This window comes from Drosophila mojavensis, unplaced genomic scaffold, assembly GCF_018153725.1.
Source record: "Drosophila mojavensis isolate 15081-1352.22 unplaced genomic scaffold, ASM1815372v1 contig_36, whole genome shotgun sequence".
NCBI lineage: Eukaryota > Metazoa > Arthropoda > Insecta > Diptera > Drosophilidae > Drosophila > Drosophila mojavensis.
In genome coordinates this window covers 8,146,603-8,169,265 of record NW_025318858.1, presented here as the reverse complement: position 1 = coordinate 8,169,265, position 22,663 = coordinate 8,146,603, and the positions used below count along the sequence as shown (strand labels likewise).

Sequence of the window (22,663 nt, the reverse complement as noted above, 5' to 3'; positions counted from 1 at the left end):
TATTGATAGCTAACAGTGTTGTTTCATATTCATGATGTCACACCGTTAACTTAACAGACCGCTTTGCATAACCTACTATTACTTAATCGTGATCTAACATCGCTCAATCGTGGATAAGCGCTGTATCTCGTTCTCTCTCTTTCATTTACACTGTGTTTATGTTAATTTCTCGTTCGTATGCGACAGTGCAGCACGGCAATACCGGTGGTTAAATTCGCATTCATTTATAGATGTATGAATGTGTAATAATAATGTATAATATGTTTATGTATTTATGTATCTATATGTATATAGGTGTATATAAATTATGTATTTATGGGTCGACTATTCAATTTGTATTCATCATAATCAACTTTGAGATAAGCACATAATAACATAAAACATTTGATCATGCGTCGTTAACATAGTTGAAGTTAATTGTCAGTAATACATTTTAAATATGGAATAAATCAAGTTATGGTATAGTATATATACAATTTACAATTGTTATGGTATATATGTTATGGTATAGTATATTACAATTTACTTATATATAAGTGGAGGTCTACAGGGTATTATAAAGATGAAACAATTGTAAATTGTAAAATATTACCGCAAGATATTGCAAATATTCAATTTCATTAAATGATCATCTCTGCTTTAAAAACAGACATTACAGGGTATTCAATCGTCGACTAGCTGCCAGAGTTCGCCTTAAGATTGTTTTGACAAAATTAATTGATAAGTAATTCCTTATTGTGTGTGGAACAACCTAATTCACTTATCAATTCAAATCGAATTCGGGTATTTTTAGCGGTGCTCGGCTCTTCGATTGAGTCGCGGCAGCGAATGTTAGTTAACATTTTTATTTAAGTGGGTGTTAACATTGATTTCGGTTTCAGTTCAAGTTCTGTTGTTGCGTCGCAGCGAGCTGCTGCGCCTGAAGCTCGTTGTCGTCACTTTTATCTTCCGTTTTTTTTCTCACTTTCGTTTTTGCGTGTTTCTGTTTCTGTCTGTTTCTTATTGTTGTTGCTGTTGCTGTAGTTTTTTTTGGCGTAAAATTATGAATGTTGTTCTGGCGCTGCTTTTGCTGTGCGCGTTCGGCTTGTCGCACGCCTCGATCATCAAATTACCAACAGCTGATGATGAGAAGACGCCGTGGGACCTGCTCGGTGCCATTTATGGCACCTCTGGCATGCGCGGCTTCAATGGCACGTGGATAACAGGTGAGCTACTTATTGTTGCTGCTGCTACTGCTGCTACTTCTCCTCCCACTTGTTATCATCAGGCGGGGTATTATTTATGCTGTTTGTTGGTTTAACCCACAAAGCTATTCAAGCGCAGCTTATCGCCGTCGCATTCGTGCAGGGAGAGTCCCCGCAATGACAATGACGCGTGAGCTGAATAGATTCATTCTGTTGAGGTCATTTCCCTGTTATGCTAAGTTATCGCTTTGATTAATGTTGCTATATAGATGCTATTGTGTGTAGAGTTTATATCAAAAAGATCAATTTGTTGACCTTGGAATAATTTGCAGTCAATCTAAAATATATAAATATATATAAAAGTATATAGCAAGAATTAATATAACGTAACAAAATTAAATAAAACAAAAAATAAATAAATAAAAGTTCAACAAAATATGAGTAGTCCTAATTAAATTTATATATCTCAATTAAACAATTTATAAAAAAAAAATTAAAGCTATATATAAATTTATATACCACTTTTTTGCTCTTAACTTTCTTTTAGCTCAGTCGCCTGCAATCACGAGTTATACCCTATAAAACTTTCATATCTGTAGACCCTAAATAATAATAATCTAGCCGAACTACTTTCCGTTCCTTCTTATCTTATCAGCATATCTTGACTCAAGCAATCGAATTATTGTTGATTATCAAATTATAGCTGTTTGTACAGCCCTTACATAGCATGTGCGAACTGCTCTTGAAAAACTTGTTCACAAAAAAGTTCTTCAATTGTCTTTGTATAATTTTTAGAAAGAATCCAACAAAAGGGAGTTGGAGAAATAGATTCGCTGTTTCTGGGAGTTCAAGAATAGATCTGCCATTGTTAATAATTATGACAATGCTAATATACTTCACGACTTAGTTATCATCAAAGGGGTATAGAAACCTTTATTATGCAAGTCATTGGAACAAGTTTTTCAAGTATTTTTGACTTTGATTATTGAGCACGTTTGTTTATTGCTAGTTAATTTGTTTGCTGAAATGAAGAGTGAAATATCAATACACTTTAATGTTATTCATTTATTTAAGTACTAACAATGTGTGCTACACAGTTTTTGTGGGAGATAAAGATAGATAAAGAGAGAGAGATAGAGATAGATAGAGAAAATATGGAGGTGAACCATAAATATTTCAAACAATAATTTTAGCCTAGCAAATATAATCTTAAAAGATCTAAAAAAAAAAAAAAAAAAAAAAACACACTATAAACAATGAAAATAAATTTAAAACATGAATTATAATCTCAACTAAGTATTGCACATGAGTTTGTAATACCAGAAATGACACATATATTTAAGCCTCTTAACTCAAATAAGGCACTTAGAAATTGTTCTTGAGTATGAAGTAGATCAAGGTATTGCGCAATAATTAATTGTTGCTCCATTCATTGTCAACACAACTCCTATTAGCAAGCCCCATGATAACAAACAGCTTGACAAATACTTGAATCACGCCAGCTGACCAATTGTGAGCTAAATCAAAATACTATTCAGGTGTTTCTAGGTGCCTTCATTGACGTTGGTTAAACATTGTTTTAATTTAGGGTTTAATTAAAACAGAAAAAAAGCTTCAATATTTTACAAACAAGTTGTAAGCCTCTTTTAGAAATTCTAAATAAATTATAATGCAAATATAAATTATAATAAAAAATATATTTGTTGTATGTTTATGTTGAATTTAATAGTTAAAAATAGTCATATTCTAAATAATAATAATAATATGTATATATAATATAATATAATAATAATAATAAAACACTTTTAATTATAGACGAGGAATTCTATTATACGGCTAGTGATCGATCGATTCGCAAATACAATGCAGCCACAAAGCAAAATACAGTATTCTTGGAATCCACATTTTTGGTATTTATTCCAAATTAAACAAATTAAACTAATTAATAATAATAAATATAATCGTATATACATACGTTCTTAGAATACATATAGTGGTGCTACATTTACGCTCTCTGCGGATAATACCAAAATATTGGTACGCTACAATTTGACTGGGAAGTTCCGTTACTCGAATGTGGCCCAATACGATGTGTATGACATCGCAACGAACTCGGCGATCAAGATACACAAGGGCGAGAAGCTGCAGTATTGCGCCTGGTCGCCGCTCAAGGATCGGCTGGCGTATGTCTATCAGAACAATGTGCACATCCATTTCAACGAGAATCTGGAGGTGGCCATCACCGAGGATGGCAAAGATGGCATCGTGTATAACGGTGTGCCCGACTGGGTCTATGAGGAGGAGGTGTTGAGCAGCGGCAGCGCCCTCTGGTGGTCGCCGGATGGCACTAAACTGGCCGTTGGCTTCTTCAATGACACCAATGTGGAGACCTTCAGATATTTCCTCTATGGCGACACGGAAAATGAATACTATCAGTATCCACATGAGGAGCATCTGAAGTATCCGAAGAGCGGCACACCTAATCCGACTGTCTACCTAAGGGTGTTCGATCTGGCCGACAACGATCCTATCATGCAACGCATCGTGGCGCCCGTCGACATTGTTAGCTCCGATCACATTCTTCAGAATGTAGTCTGGTCGGATAATAATCATTTGCTCATCACCTGGATGAATCGTCGCCAGAATCTATCGACGCTGCAGAGCTGCACTCCACAGGGCGTGTGCAAGGAGGTGACAAGGATTGAGGAACCCGACGGCTGGGTGGCCATGAGTACGCCCAAATGCCTGAAGAATGGCCAGAACTGCATCTTTGCCTACTTCATCGACAACTGGTATCAGGTGTGGAATCTCAATTTGGAAACGGGCCTCAATAGCTGGAAATCGCGTGGCGAGTTCACAGTTCTCAATGTCTATGGCTATGATGAGGTCAACGATAAGCTGTAAGTATTTGGTATATACTTCTAACTACATATATAAAAGGGGTACTTAGTTCTATAAATATGTAATAAAGTCTCTCTAGGGCATTGTCAATGAATCCATTCTGATTTGTAGTGCTCTTTCAATTGATCAAGTTTTAAATACTTCTCGTGAGGTCAGTTATTAGTTGATCAATATTAAACGGAAATAGTACAAAATTAAGGCCAATTGAGATTTCTATGCCCAAGACAGCTAGAAGACATTGAATCAAACCTGCGATCACTTTCAATGTATCCTATCCAGATCCTAATCAATTTCAATCTATGACAAACAAAACAAATTTGAGCTCTCTAATAGTACTTCTCTTAAAAATACCAAAACCCTACCTAGAACACATTTATACGAATTAATGCATACACATTCAAGCTTATTAGCATTCCCATTTCCTATGATATGATTGTATCATAATCTAGAGTGCATAAGAAATGAGGGTCAATAGTCGATGTTGATCATCATTCGATATTCAAGCAAAATTACTGATAATCTATATACAACAGTTTTGTATATTTAGAAAAGTTGACGTTCCGATATTATCATATCGATCAATATTTATTGACGTCAATAGAGCAAACATAAATATTCATCTGGAGCTCCTCTTTAATTTCCGATGTACTTTTTTGTTATATACATATGCATACATGCGTGTTATATACGTATGTATAAGATATTAAAATTCATATATCGATCTCCCTCTTAATATCTTTTTCTCTCTAATATCGCTCAGTTACTATCAGGCCACACTGCCAGGTGATCCGGCACAGTATCATGTGTTTAGCAACGACGATTGCCTGAGTTGCAATAATGTGGATGCAGACGGGACCACGTGTCGTTCTGCCACTGCGACATTTAGCAAGGGATTCTCCTACTACACACTCAGCTGCACGGGTCCCAATCCCAGCTATACTCAGGTCTGGGAATCGGCCACACATACTAAGGTTACGGACTGGGAGCTGAATAGCGCTTATCGCGCTCAGGTGGCCACTAAACAGATGCCCACATATCGTTTTCTGAATGTCACCTTGGCAGATGGAAGCATCGGCATTGCCAAGTTGGCGTTGCCACCTAATTTCGATGAGAGCAAAAAGTATCCCATGATTGTTAATGTCTACGGCGGACCCAATTCGGTGCGAGTGACGAATGCATTCACTGTCGGCTACGATGCCTTTGTAGTCACCACAAGGAATACCATTTACGCCCCATCGATGGGCGTGGCACGGGAAATAAGGGCAAAAAGCTGCTGTTCTCTGTCAACAATGATTTGGGCGACCACGAGGTGGAGGATCAAATCTTTGTCACCAACTTGCTGCAACAAAAATTCAAGTTTATCGATGCCAATCGCACGGGCATTTGGGGCTGGAGTTATGGTGGCTATATGACAGCAAAAACTCTGGAAAAGGATAATGCGAAAGTATTCAAATGCGGTGTTTCCGTGGCGCCAGTTACCTCGTGGCTTTACTACGGTAATACGGATAGCTCATCATGGGTATATATTGTATATTTAAAATGAATTTCCTTCACTTAGATACGATATATACGGAACGCTATATGGGCCTGCCCACCGTGAACGACAATGAGCTCAAGTACAATGAGAGCAGCGCCTTCAGCAATTTGGATAATTTCAGAACTCATGGCTTTTTGCTAATCCATGGCTCGGGCGATGACAATGTGCATTATCAGCACTCGCTGTTGTTGTCCAAACTCTTACAGCGCGCTGATATACCCTTTGAGGAGCAGGTGCGTATGATATGATACTATAGTTATATGAAATTAGTGTAATTATATTTTATTCTTATAGACCTATACTGATGAGAACCACAGCATTGGCAATGCTTTGCCGCATTTGTATAATACCATAGATCATTTCTGGCTCAACTGTCTGAACAAAACTGCCACTAAAGGATAGATTATATATGTATATGTATATAGATTGGTACAGTATCAGAGCGAACTTTTACATTGGAAGCTATTTTTATTATTATTAGTGTATAATTTAGACTTTTTTAAGATTTTAGTAAAAGTGGTTAATTCATGTAAATCAGCTAAATGCCCTTTTGGAAACCAAATAACTCTATGGATAAATAATGCAAAGGTTAATTATGTTCCAAAGATATATCAAACTGTGTTATCGTTTCATAAAGCTGTCATCGCCTCTATGTAAATATATATATATATGAAAATTTTAACGAATCGATTTTTGAATACTCTATTAAATATTATTATTAATATTTTATATTATATTGTCTTCAACTTAATATTTCAGAGGTAGGTATAATACCATTATAATATAAACTTTTGTATATATTTTTAAAAATGTTTTATTTTGTTACCTTACCTATTTCTTGCTTCACTCATTTTGTCACACAATATATATTATATATATATGTATATATATATTAATTGTAAAGGCATTCATTACAATTGAAAATCCATTAAAATGGTCCGATAATAAACCATTCAGGAAGCTCAATAAAACTGCCTACGTGTATTGTGGCCAACGGTCAATTTAACGGTACATATTACAACCACAACGTCACAGCAAAGTTAAAAAATAATAATGAAAAGAGGAAAAGCGCTATAACTATTAACAATTTAATAACACAGGCATTTGGTGGGGCTCATAACCGCAAAGTGCATTAAACGGTTAAAATGCAAAATTAATGCCCTTGCAGATTGAGAGAGAATATGGTTTGAATTAATGATAATTACGATTACATTTATTGCAACTGTGTATATATCTTACACCAAAAGCGAGGATTAAATATGATTCAGAAGCAATTAATTAGGCTCAGTTTATGGAAAAGCTTAAAATTATACTGAAGGACTCACACGGCCAAATACATAAGTATCTATATTTGTATATCTACGACATGTTAAACGTAGTTGACAAACATAACGATGAAAAGTCGTAAAAGCAATATAATTGTAAATTTATTTATTTTTAATTATTCCTGATTTAAATAGCTCAGTGGGAGATAATAACAAAAAGAATTACTGGCTTTCACTAAAATATTGAGGTAATAAAATATAAAAGTCTGTTCGTCGTCGTCTTCGAAGCTGAAGAGGTGACATCGAAACAGGAACTGAAGGGAATACAAAAATAGATTATTTATTATATAAAATGTTATAAGTACATAAGGATTACTTCGAAGAGTTAATAATAATAATAATTCTTGAATTGTAAATTCAAGCATTGATTTAAAACATATTAAAACTTAATAATATCCTTATAATACGTTACACGTATAATACATTTACTTCACTCACTCCCTTAAATAGTTTATGACTTTTGTATACTTAAAATAAAGAAAATTTACAAGAGTTTAAACAACCTTAAAATGCTTGATTCATAACAGTATCTAATTTAAAAAGAATTAAAATGTATATTTTAAGAGTCAAATACTTTATTATTTATTTATTTTTGTCATTTTGGTTTTATAGAAATATTTCATGAAATATTATGTATTAATATACTCTTTTTTACCACAATATTGTAGGAAATAATTATATGTTTTTTAAATTTGTTTAGTAAATATGTGTAGTTTTTATATTTTTTTCTTAATTGTATAAAAAAAAAATTAGAAAATATTAACAGCCCAATTGAAGTTATCATACCATTTACAAATACGCAAATATTTACGTATATTCCCTTTAAGTTAGAGCAACTTTTTGTTTGCACTTTATAATGTGCTGTCAATCGCGAATGTATTTGTTGAACATTTGTTGATTGTTTTTTTTTTTTTTTTTTTTTTCAATCATTTGTTGTCCCCCATCTCTCTCCATCTCTCCCTCTTTGTTCTGTTCAGTCTTTGTTTTATTGACTTGCCTTTCAATCTGTTAAATTTGCTGCAACGTGCTTTGGCCTTTTGTGTGTCCCTCAGGTGTCGCGTCAGTTATGCATCGCTGCGCCAATGTGTGTGGCAAGCCGACAATAAAAAAAGGAAGAAAACTCAACAAAAACAAAGCACGAAAAACGAAAAACAAATGGAAATGAAATGCGAAAACAATAAAACAGTGAAGAGTAAAGGAAATCTGTAATGTTTACAACGTCGATGTTGGTAGTTGCATTTAAGCTGTTTATTCTTTGCTCTCTTTCGCACTCTGTCACTTTGTCTTCCTCTCTCTCCCTCTCTCTCTCTCTCTTTCTGTTGAGCTATTTAAAGCAATATTTTGTCGTTGTTTACATTAATTGTCTGCCTTTATTTTTTTAAATTAAATTGTCACTGTAAAATGTTAAATGAACGCAGAGACAATAACATATTCAGCAGGCGTTTTTATTTATCCCCTGCTGCATACATTTTTGCAGTTCGTCCAGTATAATTAAAATATGAGAGATGCGTGGGCCAAAAAGTGTGTATGAGTGCACTACTCACACAGAGACATACTAGCTGCAGGTATGTGAGTGTGTGTGTGACCATCAGTGCTTGAGCCTGATCTAACAAAAAATTTAATCAATATTCTCTACGTTCGGAATTTAATATGGAAATTATTTTATATCAGCTGAGTAGATTTTATAGTCATGAAATATTTAAGAACTATGAAGGTTTTTGTACTTAAATATGAATATATTTTTAAACAATTTGTGATGAATCTTAAAATTTACTAAAATACAACAAATATATTTTTTTCTATAAAAACATGAATAGAACATTTATATACTTTGATGATATATTTCTTGTATTATGAAATTATTTAATTTATTTTTTAATATACAAATATATATTTTTTTCTATACTAAAATTTAATAATATATTTTGTATGTATATTTATTTATATTTTTTAATATATGTAAATTTTTTTCCCATTACAACACTACAACATTTACTAATTTATTTAATTCATTTATTTTCTAAATTTCATTTTCAATAAATTTTATATTCACATTTTGTAATTTTATTTCTATTAGCCTTAAAAAGATCAAAATGGTTTACCGTTTTATGTTGTTTTAAACCCTTGCAAATATTGATTATATTTTAATTTTTATTTGACTCTTGTTTCCTCATTTCATATTTATTCCCTTAAGACCCTAAACAAGATTCATAAATATTTGTCAAGTTCTCAACTTGAAATTTTCTTCAACTCCCTTTCACACACGCACACATGTACACATGTATACAAATTCACATACGCACCTCACACACACACACACCGAAAACATGCCGCAAAGCTCTTTTCATATTAATATTAAAAATTGTTATTGATGTATTTTTTAGTCAAAGTTCATTCATATGTAAATATTTTTCCAGTAAATAAAATAGCAGAAAGAGTGCTCTAGCCGGATGTGAACGGTTAGCTGATACCCTGAACCTTGTGCAGAGCTTTTTATTTATATATTTTATTTATTTATTTCTTAAAGACATTAACAAAAACGGGAGACAACATAAAATTAAAAGACCTAAACAAAGAAAATAATTTCAATAGTATCACCAACCCGATGGGGGTATTTTATTTGCCAGTCCGGCCAGCTATGCCCACGTTTCATTGCCAATAATTCTTAAGATAAAAAAAAAAAAAATAAAAAAACAGAAAGAAAAGAAAGATTACCTCATATATAGGATAGGACACGTATATGGTAGTAGGGTATCTAATATTCATCGCATAATATATTTAATTGAAGATACCAAATAATTATTTTAGTATTATTATTTTTTTAATTGTGAAGTTTTTTTTTTTTTTTTTTTATCATTATTTCAATATAATTTATTATATAATTTTGTGTTTTTACTGAAAACACGTAAATTTAAATTTGATATTTTTGCAATTCATTTCATTTAACTTGTTTTTATTATTTTTAACATAATTAACTCAAAGTTTAACTCTTAAAAAACATGAAATATTTTTAAAATTTTAATAGCACATTGTGATTGGTCTGTCGGGAATTATATCTAATAATAGATAAAAGAAGTCCATGCTACGGCGCCGGTGGCAAACTTCGATTTCTTCAAGCCGATTTTTAATGCATTTCCATGTAAAGAAAAACCCATTCAACAAACGCCAAATCCCCGGGGCATTTGACAAATAAAAGCGTGGGAGGAAAAAAAAAACTGCTTTGATATTCGCTTCTCTTGCTTTCGCCCTTTCAGCATTCAGAATTGGCAAACAACATGGGTTTGTGGCTTATGCTTTCTCTTTTTTTTTTTTCAACATATATATATACTTTTTTTTTACAAATCAATCGATTTGAATCTATTGCTATTTTTAACAAATTTATATAGAAGACAGAAAGCTTTGATGTTACTTTTCCCATGGGCTTAAAAATCAAATGGGTACAAATATATATACATACATATATATAATAAGCATACGCCATGTGTGCGCTGAGAAGTTATTTAAGCTAATATTCAACATTTAGACGTTGCGCTCTGCTTATGTGGTAATTTGCTGAACCACATTGCGTATGCGTAACATGAGCAATCAAATAACTGAAAAGCTAGACAAGACTGTGTATGTATTTTCCTAGCGGGAGTTTACTGCATAAACAAAAATGTTGATTGAATTGAATGTTGATTCAATTTGAAGCATGATGGAAATATGTGATTTATTGATAGTTGAAATATTAAATTGTTATTGAATTTCATTTCGAAATCTATTTCAAATCTGCAATAAAGGAAAACTCAAATAATTTATTCATTTATAATTTGGAATTTTTACTCACGTTGGTATAACAAGCCTAAAAAGATATACCGAATATATCTATGCCCATGGAGAGCTAGATACTGAACCTAAATTAAATTAATTTATACAAAATTACTATATATAGGAGTATTCCGCGCTTTCTTGTCTATTTTAATAAGAATACTTATCTGAGTCTTTGTGAAATTGCAAATTGTTTTTGCCACATACGCACTTCAATTTCAATAATCCCTTTTCGTCTTGCTAAGTAAATTTTAGTTAGGCCCAAAATCTTTCTCTCAAAACGTAAGCTACACAAATTTCTTGCTCAAATGTTTGGGAAGGAGGAAAAGTTTTATGATTTACTGCACTGGCTAAACTTTTCTAATATAGACAACTTAAAACTCAATTATTTTAATTGCAAATATTTACGTATGTATAAGTGGCGAGCAGACCAATCCAAGGGAAACTTGCATAAACTTTTGCAACAAAGACAAATATGGTTGGGCGAAGAAACTAGAGCTTGCAAAGTGTTTAATTAAAACATCATAACACAAAACCCAAAAAAAACTTGTAAGCCCCAAAATGGAAAAGTTTTCCCAAATATAAATAAGCAAAAAAAAAAAAAAAAAAAAACTTGTGCAGGAAAATTGACCGAAATATTTTTCAGTTGATTTTTTTCGTTTCTTTTGCTTTTATTTTTATTGAATTTCGTGCCGAAAATAACAATTTGCACAATCATGACAAAATATTGCACATGTGTAGGAAAAGAAAGTGTTAAGAAGAAGAGGAAGAGTAAGAGCAAGAAGTAGTGGATGCAATTGCAACTTGAGCTAAGTTGTAGCCTCTCGTGGCACGTGATGTTGCTGTTGCTGCGGCCTGGCGCCGTTGCCAAGTGCTCATGTTGCCCATTCGAAAAACACGACAAGACCTCTCCCTACCCCCCTCTGAGCCCTATCGGCTTCAATCTATGGCTGTGTTAAAACACTTTCTCAATATTTTAGCTCACATTTCAATTGAATTGTCTGTTAACTATTGAAAATATTTGAACTTTTCCTCCTCATCTGAAAATTGTTGTCGGCACGTGAACTCATTTTGAGCGGTTGTACTTCAGCTTTCAGCTCATAACAGAATCTTTGCTAAAGTTTGGTGCTAGTCAAGTACTGGGGCAAACCTTAATTAAACTGAAATTGAGCGAGTTTTAAATTTCACATAAATTTCGGATCGCAAAGATTCACCTGTTCTTTAAGTTGGTTTTAATATTTCTTATTACTTCCGTTAATACCCCGAGCTGCTTCAGATTCCTTCATAAACTTTTTCTGATAAATTAATTTTCATTCTGTGAGTAAATTTTTCTTTAACAAAACTTGACTTATTCAAATGAAAACCACATTTGTAACTCTTGAAAGATTTGTTCTTAAAAAACTAAAAAATCTTTTAAAAATGTGAATTTTTCTTTAGTTAAAAATAACTGTACATTTTGTTTTTCTTTTCTTTTTATTATTATTAAAAATTATTATTTATTATTTATTTTATCGTTGAAATTTTATATATGTATTAAGTTGATTATATTTTAAAATTAAATTACTTATGTAATGAGAAAAAGTGTTTTATATTTATATACATTTTTCTATTGTATATATTCACTTTTTTTATATTATTAATTTTTTAATTTACGAAATGTTATGCAAAATTAGTATTTTTGTATACATATTTATAATTTATATTTATTTTTCTATTAAAAATTGTTATATATACTTATTTTTATATCATTTAAAATTTTTACTTTTTAAATCGCAACATTCATGAATTTGTATTTTATTTAATGTAAGCAAATTTAAATCTCTTTTATCTATATTACAAAATACATAAGTTCATAAAAATTTTCGCCTTTTAGGCGTAATTTGTTGCGGTCTTCAAAAAAAAAAAAAAAAAAATGTCGCAGTTATTATATATTAATTTCCAACCCCACTAATAAAATGTACCAGAAGTACACCCAAGAGAAATGCGTAAGTACTCGGCTATCGTACCGTAAGGGGGCTTTAATCCAGCCGCTACTAAATTATAAATTTCAACTTTTTTTTGTCGTTTTTATTGAGCCTTTGCCAAAGCACTTTAACGGCACTTGGCGAACTTTTAATGGCTTCCTTTAAAAAAGGATAAGATAAAACAGACTAACTGTTTTTCCTATTTGCATATAGACTTTTAAAGTATGATTACGTAAAAATTTCTTTAATTACAGGTTGCTGAATTTTTTTTGTTTTGTTTTTTATTTTTTATTTTTATTTTTTTTTTAATTTTGTATTTAAAAGCTAAAGAAGTTCTTGTTTTTCTGTAATTTATTTAATTCTTAAAGCGAGGAAAATTCTTCATAGATCACAGATCAGCTGTACAAACAGTCAAATATTTTGATAGTATGCAATTTCCTATATAAATTAAAGTATCATTTATTTACTATTTCGCAGAGTGAGAAGAGTATATTGATTTCGCGCAAGGTCCGTCCGTCTGTATGCCATATTTGTGTCCTACTCTTGTAAAGTGGCTAACCTATGATTAAAAATATATATTTGATATATACTTACATTTACTTGTCACTATTTATTTGTTTTCAAGCCGCGAAGTAGTATTACGTAGTCAGTAGCATCCGTCTCAACATTCCTGTTTGTTTTCGGTTTTGTTTCTCGTTTAGTCCGTCGCTTTGTACCTTTGGGTCCATTGAATATTCATATGCCGCAGCATAATTTTGTGTTAAATGAATCCGCAGCACAGACCAAATGGGCAGCTCATAAATAAACAAATATAATCAGAACGAGACAGCTGCTAGAAAATACCTTGTAAAGCTTACCCTGAATTTAGTTATGTTTTATATATTTTTTTAATTGTATTAATTTTACTTAATACTTGCATACATATAAAAAAAAAAAAAAAAATATTTTTTGTAATTCTTTATTTGTTTTGAATTTAATTTACTTTTATTTTTTCATATTTGCATATTCACATTGGATATTCACATTATTTTATTTATACTATTATAGCTTTTTTTTTTAACTCTTTCGTATTTTTATTAAATATTATTGTTCCGAACTTTTTTTTATTGATTGCATTCATTTGGAGAATTAATTCCATTTTTATTCATATTTTATATCATTTCATATATAACAGTAAATACAGGGTATTCTTAAGTGCACAGCAAATAGGCTTAAATATATCCGTATGTATTAAATCGAATGGAATGAACTGCACTGCTATTTGGTTATGCGATTTTGTGAGTAAACATGAAAAGTGTAAATATTTGATGAGCTCAATTGAAAAGTCAATGCTTCATGAACCAAAAGGACATTCATTTAATACAAATTTAATTTACCTCAAAATACGTTCGTTTTAGTATGAAATATATTAATATATGAAAGTAAAGTAAGGAAAGATAGCCAAAAATAACAGATAGAACTTTATTCGCCTTCGTCTTCTTCTTCGTTTGTAGACAGGTCACATATGAACTGTCTCTGTCAATAGATTGCACCATTTTTTGGCGCAAAGGCAAAAACAAATAGGCATGTGAGAGTTGGTATGATAGACTGCGTGTTACTCGTTCACAGTCAAAGGAACAAAAAGAGAAACGATTGCATTACAAAATCGATGACTGGGCTATTTTATTTATTGTGTTTTTCTTTGGAGGAGATAATTCGGATGCCATTTGACAATTATTACTTTTGATTTATCTCTAGTTGCAAGATAAAGTATGTCTCACCTATACCTCTCACACAGACATGAATATACCTACTTCACTTTGCGAAGAAGTATACGAAAAACAGAACAAATATTAACAAAAGTGAAGCAAAAAAGAAAAAGACTGCATAGACAGTCCACTAGCCGCAAACATCGTATAGCCTCCATGGAATTAAGCAACTGACAGTGCTGGCCAAAAGTTTGACACTCAATCGATAGGCGGGCGTGGCAGTTGGGCGTTTGGGTTAGTAGGAATTGCGGCTGAGCTAGAAATCAAATTTATCAGAACGAATTTTCTGGGGACCTACCCAAGGGACTCACCGTGTTAACGATATATATAGATAGTAGGAATACATTTTAAATATTAAAGTGTGGAGCTTAAAGTGTGAAATTTAAAGAAAATATATTTGAGTAAAAGAAATTTTATGATTTCATTTATATCTTTCTAAAAATTTTAGATTTAAATATAATATACATTATTTGAAGAAATTCCGACGATATCATTTCATCAACATTATTTATCATTTAATTTAACGATAATATATGCTATTTAATTTATAGTTGTTATTTGTAAGTTAGCCAGTTTATTTACTTTTTATTGTTTAGATAAATTAAAAAAAAAAAAAAAAACACACATTAATTTAAAATAAAAAACAACTTACTATATCAGAAACTACTGAGTTGCTCACTTTGCAGTCTTCCGTGACGTCTTCTTCTTCTCTGCTGTTAAATTGCGGTTGACTTTCTTATGCCAGTTCACAGAGCACAGACAAAGACACACACAGGCACAGGCAGAGTCACAAGCAGACAGCCAAAATAACTTTACGGTAAATTTGCGTGCTCAAGGACATTTCTCAGCTGTTGTCTCTTGTCTGCTGTCTGCTGCCTCCTATCTATCCCGCCCGCAAATCCGCCTTCTCGTATTACCCATTTGGCCGCCTTAAACACTTTGTTCAACTTTTATTAACCCATATGCTTTAAAGATCATTTCACAGTGTTATGGCGGCGTGTCGGTGAGTGGGCAAGTCGGCGTGTCTGCCAGTCAGCCATTTTTGCTTTTCGAAAAGTTTTTCGCAGATTCTGTCTCAAATGTGTTTATTCAAATGCAGGCAGACATTTTAATTGGCTCATTAAATGGCCAAATAAAAGTTGCGTTTTAGCGGTTTTATAGCTAACATGTGTAGCTAGAACCAAAAATTGCAATGTCTGTGTTCTCTCAAACCTCCAGAATTTAAGTGACATTTTTATTGGCGAATAACAGTTGAACTACATTTTGCTGCCTTAAAACTTTAAGTGGCGAATCAAGTTTTTGTATAATAAAATTGTTTTTATTTTTAGATTGCTTTCAACAGACCTCATATAAATGTTGGTGTTATGTTGGTTCTACAATTTTTATTTAGATTATAAAGTGGCCATAGATCAGAAATTAAAATGTAATATGCTATTATATAAATATACGATATTTTTTAATGAAAATTTACATTTGCTCGCTGTGCTTTTTTCTGTGATTGAAATATTCTGTGAAATACAGAAAAAGAAAAGGAGTATACTCCCAAGAAATTTTCGGGCACAAGCGCCACACTACCAACCTCAACGACAGACGCACACTGACTAAATCGTTTCCTGAAGATCTCTCGAATGAGATTAATTGCTTTCTTACAATATGCACCAATACAGCGAATAAGACAATGTCATATCCTACTCACACATTCGCAAATGAGCGCAATGTCTTATATGCATAAAGAGCTGAAATATCGCTCTCTCAACAGTTGCAACCTGCAAGCTGTAGGCTTTCAGTTCACACATACTAATGTACTCATTTCGTAGGCTGTTAAAGAGGAATTACTACTTGCGTGTATAGAAAGAGATCAAGGGCAAAGGCTTCATCCGCGCTCCGGATAAATGTGCTTTTTTTAGTAGCAGTCTGTAACCTGCAGTGTTTATATGTTATCTGCTCTCTCTGCTCATCCACGTTCTGGATAAATGAGTTATGTTATCCCTCTGCTTGTAGTAGCAGTCTGTAAGCTGTTAAACGCAAAATTTTAATAAACTTCATTTACTAAGTTCTCAAAAACATGAAATTTAACTGGATTTCTTATTGTTGACTTGATTTTTGGATGTCTTTGGCGTCACACTCAAATTCGGCTGTGAATTTGTTGCAGTTCGCGGAGTTGATGGACCCGCGGCACTATCCACTGCACTCTCCCCAGAGCTGTCGAATTCCTTAAGAGCTTCCGGAAACCAGGAGTGGTCGGGTGTATCTGGAGGCTTGCATGTCTTCTGATACGACATGCTTTCAACAGGACTCAGTATCTTAAAGGGTTGATCTTTGCCCACAATGCCAATGGACAGCTTCAATGGCTCATCGATCGAAGCGGCATAGCTCATTGCTTGAATACCATGGCAGATCAGTTCGTCTTTGGAGCACACCTTCAAAGTGTCCTGGTGCTTCATTAGGTAAGTGCGGGCGCCCTGTGACCTATTCCCAATAGCCATGGCCTTGCAACTGAACACGTTCGCCGAGGGCATTACCTGGTACATGTGACTTCCGCTGTCATCGTAGCCCGCTAGCAGGAGACCAACGCCATGAGGCCGACGATCGTAGCGCTGGGTGCTGATCTGCATCTTGTTGCCCAGGTTATAGACCAGTCGGGGAATTGGATAGGATGTGCTATACGAATGCTTATAGGTCAGGCACTCGGTGCGCAGATATTTACCCAAGACGCGAGCATCCGCCGTAATGCCCGCTATGCAGATGCCCACATGCTGATCGATCGGAATGATCTTGGGCTGGCTGAGGCCCATCTCACTCGCTGGCTTATAGAGACCTACGACAACGGCGAAATCCTTCGATTTTAAGCCAACGCACGCTGTGCCGAGACCCACTGCCTCCATGGCGTACTCCACTTGGAAGAGCCGACCCTGAGGACTCCACACAGTGACATCATTATCGTACTGGCCACGAAACATAATCTTTGGAAGTTATATATGAGTATATGGGTATATAAACAAAAGCATCAAAATATTAAAAGTCTTCTATTATTCTTTTTTGAATTCTATAAAATATATTTCGTCCATATAATGAATTATTATATAAACTGAAGTTAGAGGAGAAGCCATCTCTATACGTATACACAAATATATAAAGTTTACTTTTATGATTATGTTGAGTGAGAGCTTAATTAAAAGCTTTTTACAAATATGTACATATATATAAGTTATCCGCGCTTATCCGCAGCTGTGTGCATAAATATGGTATTGGTGCTGTGCAGTTCAATGTCAGAGTAGGATAGGTTGCTGCGTTGCGTCAGCTGCTGAAAAGGGATGCAGCATTCGCACTCACCGTGCATAATCTGAGAGAGGAGGAGATATTTAAGCAGCCGCTGCATTCGCGCAAGCAGCTAGAAGGAGCGAGCTTTATGGAGATGTAAGGAAGGTACACAAATTAACTCGGGGAAGTGTGTTAGTCAGTGTGCAGCGAAACCTAAATGAAATATGTATGCATATGTCAAAGGGATACGACGGTCAAACCACACATGGCGAAAATATGTCAGATTTAATATCTCGCACATAAATATGTAATTCATTAAATAATTAAATTTGCATGAAAAAGTGTATAAAAAGCGTTTGTATTACCATTTTTACTGGCATTTTAATAATTGAATTTAATTTTAGAAATAATTAAAATTCTTAAGCAAAGCACAAAGCTTTCTTTAAGTATAAAACTGTAATTGCGGCAAAAGGTCAACAAGTTTATCCGGCACCCATAAACTCACGCACACATACACTAACCAACACAGACACACACAGAGAGAGAGAGAGAGAGAGAGAGAAAGCGAATATAAACATTTGTCACATTATTTTTCGCACAATAAAATTGCGGCATAGTTTTATACACATGGCTTAAATTTCCGGCAGGCAAACAAAAAGGCTCAGCCAGACGAAAACTTGCACAAAAAGCGCTAAAATAAACACATTATTCACACACACATACACTTACACAGAGGAATTGGTTGTGTAAAACTCGCGCCATCCGTTTAAGATTTTCAGGGAGCGACGAGTCGCGTCGCGTTGCATTTGCATTAATTTCATTTAGGAAATGCGTTGGGCGCAAAAACTTAGAAAATCACATAAGACGTCTGTCAGCGCTGCGCAATAATTGTGTTAAATAAACTGGTTCACAGTTTTACCATCTTTTTATACATGTTAGAGCTTAGAATTCAAATTATAAACTGTAAAATGTTATGTATGCCTATAACTGTGTAACATCTCATAGAAATTCTCTCAGTATTTTATGTTGTTTTGGGCGGATGCTTGGAGCATGACAGATAACTTATTTGCTTCTCGTAACACCCTTGTCAGCTCATGCTTTCGATTCCGTTTTTAAAGCTGAGAGATTAACGGGCAACTGGCAACTCATCCTCATACTCGGAGTGTAATGCTTTTGATCCCGTTATCTTAGTTTCACATGCAGCTGAGAGTGCTTATGCAAGGTCAACTGGTGTGAGTACGTTGACTGTATACAGAGATACAAATGGAGTTGTGTATGTATATACCTTATATTTTTATGTTTTTTGCACAAGAGCAAAGCCGGCTTCTCAAACGAGATTTAGTCAATGGCAATTGAGTTAGTGAACATCGCGAGTATAAGATATGTGGACTTAAAAAATGTGAATATTGTTATTATAATTATGCTTAGACCAAAATAAATCTGTTGTGCTCATAGATAATAGAAAAATATGCCCTTCCAAATAGGTAAATAAGTAAATGTTTTAGTAAATGTTTGGAAATGCAGCGCAATAAATATACAATTACATACGTACATGCAAACGTGTGTAGGTATATTGTGCAGTGGACCGCATAAGTTATCCGCGCTTATCCAGAGAGTGAAGATTCTGTTAAATAGATGCTATAGTAGTGTGTGTGCGTGTTGAAGGGTGAGCGTAGTGGGCAGTGAGAGCGCCAGTTGAAATGGAAGACTAAATACAGGGAGAAATACAGAGAGAGTGAATGTTAATATTCATGGCATAAGCTGTGAGAGCAAGCAGTCTAACAGAAAGAAACTATAGAAAAAGGCTGTCTTATTCTGCAAAAGTGCTAGATCGAACGTAAATAAATGTTTATTAGGAACCAGTTCATTTTTGGCTTGCCTTAAAATAATTGTGTCGCAACACTGTTTGCCTTTTACATTAGAAAAGTTACTTGTACGCCCCATCCCACAGACAGCTGGATAAGTTGGCAACAGCACTTTATGAAAATTCTAACACTTTGACATTTATTTGAAAATGGTTTCACTCAACACTCTCACTCTCCACGCGCGCGTTTATATAATTAGTTTTAATTGTAGCCAGGCTTTGAGCCAATTGTTTGACAAATTTGCTGCACTCGCTACGTTCGTTCGCTGGTGCGAGTTCCCCACGAAAACCAAGCAATAAATTTTCATTATCCTGCCATAGACTTTCTATAATATGCTTAGATGTCGCATTTGCTCCGTTGTGGAGAAAGCTTTTAGTGTGCAGAGATGGAAGCTTTAATTGATATCCAAGCCAAATTGAATCATCAAATTCAGAAGTGTTGCAAATGGTCTCTCGGTTAACTGATTGACAGTTCTATTAATATTTAAGTTGAGATAATTGTGAGAAATTTCAAATTGAAATTTGATTTAATTAAATCCTTGACATTGAAAATTAATTGCTAACGGGAAATCTATGAAATTTGTAAATTTGATTACGAAGAAGACATGGGATCTATTATAAATTGATTGAATTAAAAATTTAAAGACATTCGAAATGGTTTTCTAATGGTACATTTTTTTTTTTTAATTTACCTCCACTTCAGCTAATGTCCAAAAACTGCTTTAGTAATCGAGTCAGTAATCGGCCTTATCGATAGTCCGCTGCTCAATCTGTCGTCTCTTTCATAGTTAATTATCCGCAAATGTATCTCAATTTTCTCAATTACTGAAACGTTTACAGTAGCTTCCCTCAAATTGCGAACTAATTTTTAGCGAAACGAAAACAACACACAGCCCAGAGAGGCGAGCCAGGGGGCCCAGCCCATCTGACTGCCCCTTGACGCCATCATAAATTAAACTGGGCAACATGCCGCAGTGATGCCGCAGCGTGGGGCGCCGCAAATCGCACGCAACGCGTTGGCAATTTGCATGAGATGCCATTTTTCAGAGGGCGTTGCATACATTTTTGTTGTTTTTGCTTCGCTTCTGTTGATTTTTTTTTTTTTTCGCCTTTCGCTGGCGGCTCCTGCTGCTGCTCCTGCTGCAGCTGCAGCCTGCGCGCGTCCAAAATGTATGCAATGGAATCTATTAAAGAGCCACATTATGCGCACATTTTGATGCCGAAATACCGTTGAGGTCGGCATCAAAAGTCCTCACTCCCTCCCTTTCTCTCTCTCGCTCTCTCTATCACTACTTTCATCTCCTCTCACCCTCCAGTCGCCAGCTGATTGCCATTAAAAGTTGTGAAGCGTAAAATCTGTTTTCGACTTATAGCTCACAACTTTAACTTCTATTTCTGCCAGTTTAATCAGTTACAGAAAGTATTGAAGAAAGAAGAAGAAGAAGCAGCAGCAGTAAGTTGCGAAATATTGCTATACTGAGTGCTTATTAACTATAATTAAACGTCGAACATTTTCTTCGAAAAGAAGTTTCTGCTACGGTATATACCCTAGACATATTTATAGTGGGCTATATACATTATGTAATGTTAACCATGAATAATAATGCAATGGTAAATATTTAATTATTTGCAAGGTCAGCTTCCTGTAAATTCATAAGGGAGTATGGCGTATGATATAATCATGCTATAACATTTTATAGGAGAAATTTAAATTGGAATAAGATATCCTGATTTTTTTTATGTATTTTTTTTTTAATTTTTATTATTAATTATTATTTATAGATAATTATATTAACAATTTTTGAATGTAGAAATGCAAGATACCCACTCTCTTATAAATATTTACAGCGCATGCATAACAGTCGACTTAGTAACTAGGATGAAAATATAAAAAATAAAATGGCATTTTGAATGTTCTAAAAGCTGAAACTATATTTTGCTTTTTGATAAACAAAAAGGGGGAAAAGTGAGCTGAAATTCTGAGAAAATCTGTACTTTAGACTTTAGGGTAGATACCAACTGTGCTTTAAGGAAATTCACATAACTGAAGTCAAATTGATTTAATGAAAATAAGAACGTTAGAATACAAATTTCATAGAGCAGACCCTGAACCCATATTAAGAATGTTAAAGCTGAGCATTTTGTAAGAATTGCAAAAATGTTTTATTAAACATCACGAGTTGCAATCGGATGTCGTGTCACTGTTATACTACATACATACATTATATATATGTATGTATCTACTTTATATATCTCTCAGACATTTGTCGGAAATCCTTCAGTTAACCGCAATCCTTTTGCAGTTGTCAGTGGTTCGCGTGCGATTTCTTTGGCATAGCAGGGCGTTCTGCAAGTTTATTGAAATTTTATGCACTGCTTGCATTTTATATTTAGAAGGGGGCGTGTGCTGAGGGGCGTGCCACATGCGGCTTTTGGCGAATCGCGTTAAAGTTGGTCTTCGTCAACCAGGCACAAATTTTCTTTATTTCTCGATTTGCCTGTGGCAGGAATTAGAAAACTTTTGCAACATGATGGAAATTTTGTTGAGGTTACGACATTTGGCTGGAATGCCCCGAGCTAGAGAAATTTAATTTGCACGTAAAAGAGCTGACAATACTTATGCTAGGCAACTGTAAATAATCGAGTGGGAAGTATAGATACCTATACATATGTATATCTATACTCACACCTGTAGCTATATCTATACCTACATATACTATACATATGTATGTATATCTATACTCATACCTGTAGCTATATCTATATCTAAATATACTTATTTCTACACCCATGATTATTTATATACATATATTTATTGGTATATTACTGCAAAAGTTTTTTTTTAAATTGAAAAATCTACAATATTTTAAATTATATGGTTTTTTGTTTCATTAATAAATATTGGGAAAGTTTTAAAAAAATTTAATATACTGAATTGCATATGAAATTGGATGTTCTGTGTATGACGTTTCACGTTTCGTGAAAATAAAGCCATGAAAATAAAGCGGAACCCAGAAAAACCCAGAAAAACCCAGAAGTATGTATGATGATATATTTTATTTTACTTTTCTT

At 33.7% G+C, this 22,663-nt stretch overlaps 2 protein-coding genes across 2 annotated transcripts; one reads left to right on the top strand and one right to left on the bottom strand.

The window, feature by feature from the left end:
• Window positions 1–876: 876 nt before the first annotated feature.
• LOC6576329 (venom dipeptidyl peptidase 4) lies at window positions 877–6,304 on the top strand. Its single transcript, XM_002002284.4, is given in 7 exon segments — window positions 877–1,205; window positions 3,000–3,094; window positions 3,168–4,084; window positions 4,846–5,315; window positions 5,318–5,581; window positions 5,644–5,855; window positions 5,917–6,304. Coding segments are annotated over 7 exon segments (2,229 nt in total). The 5' UTR covers window positions 877–1,042; the 3' UTR covers window positions 6,025–6,304.
• A 10,192-nt stretch (window positions 6,305–16,496) lies between these two features.
• Window positions 16,497–17,536, bottom strand: LOC6576328 (proteasome subunit alpha type-1). The gene has a single exon (XM_002002283.4). The coding sequence runs from the start codon at window positions 17,424–17,426 to the stop codon at window positions 16,539–16,541; it is 888 nt and encodes a 295-aa protein (XP_002002319.1). The 5' UTR covers window positions 17,427–17,536; the 3' UTR covers window positions 16,497–16,538.
• Window positions 17,537–22,663: the final 5,127 nt, after the last annotated feature.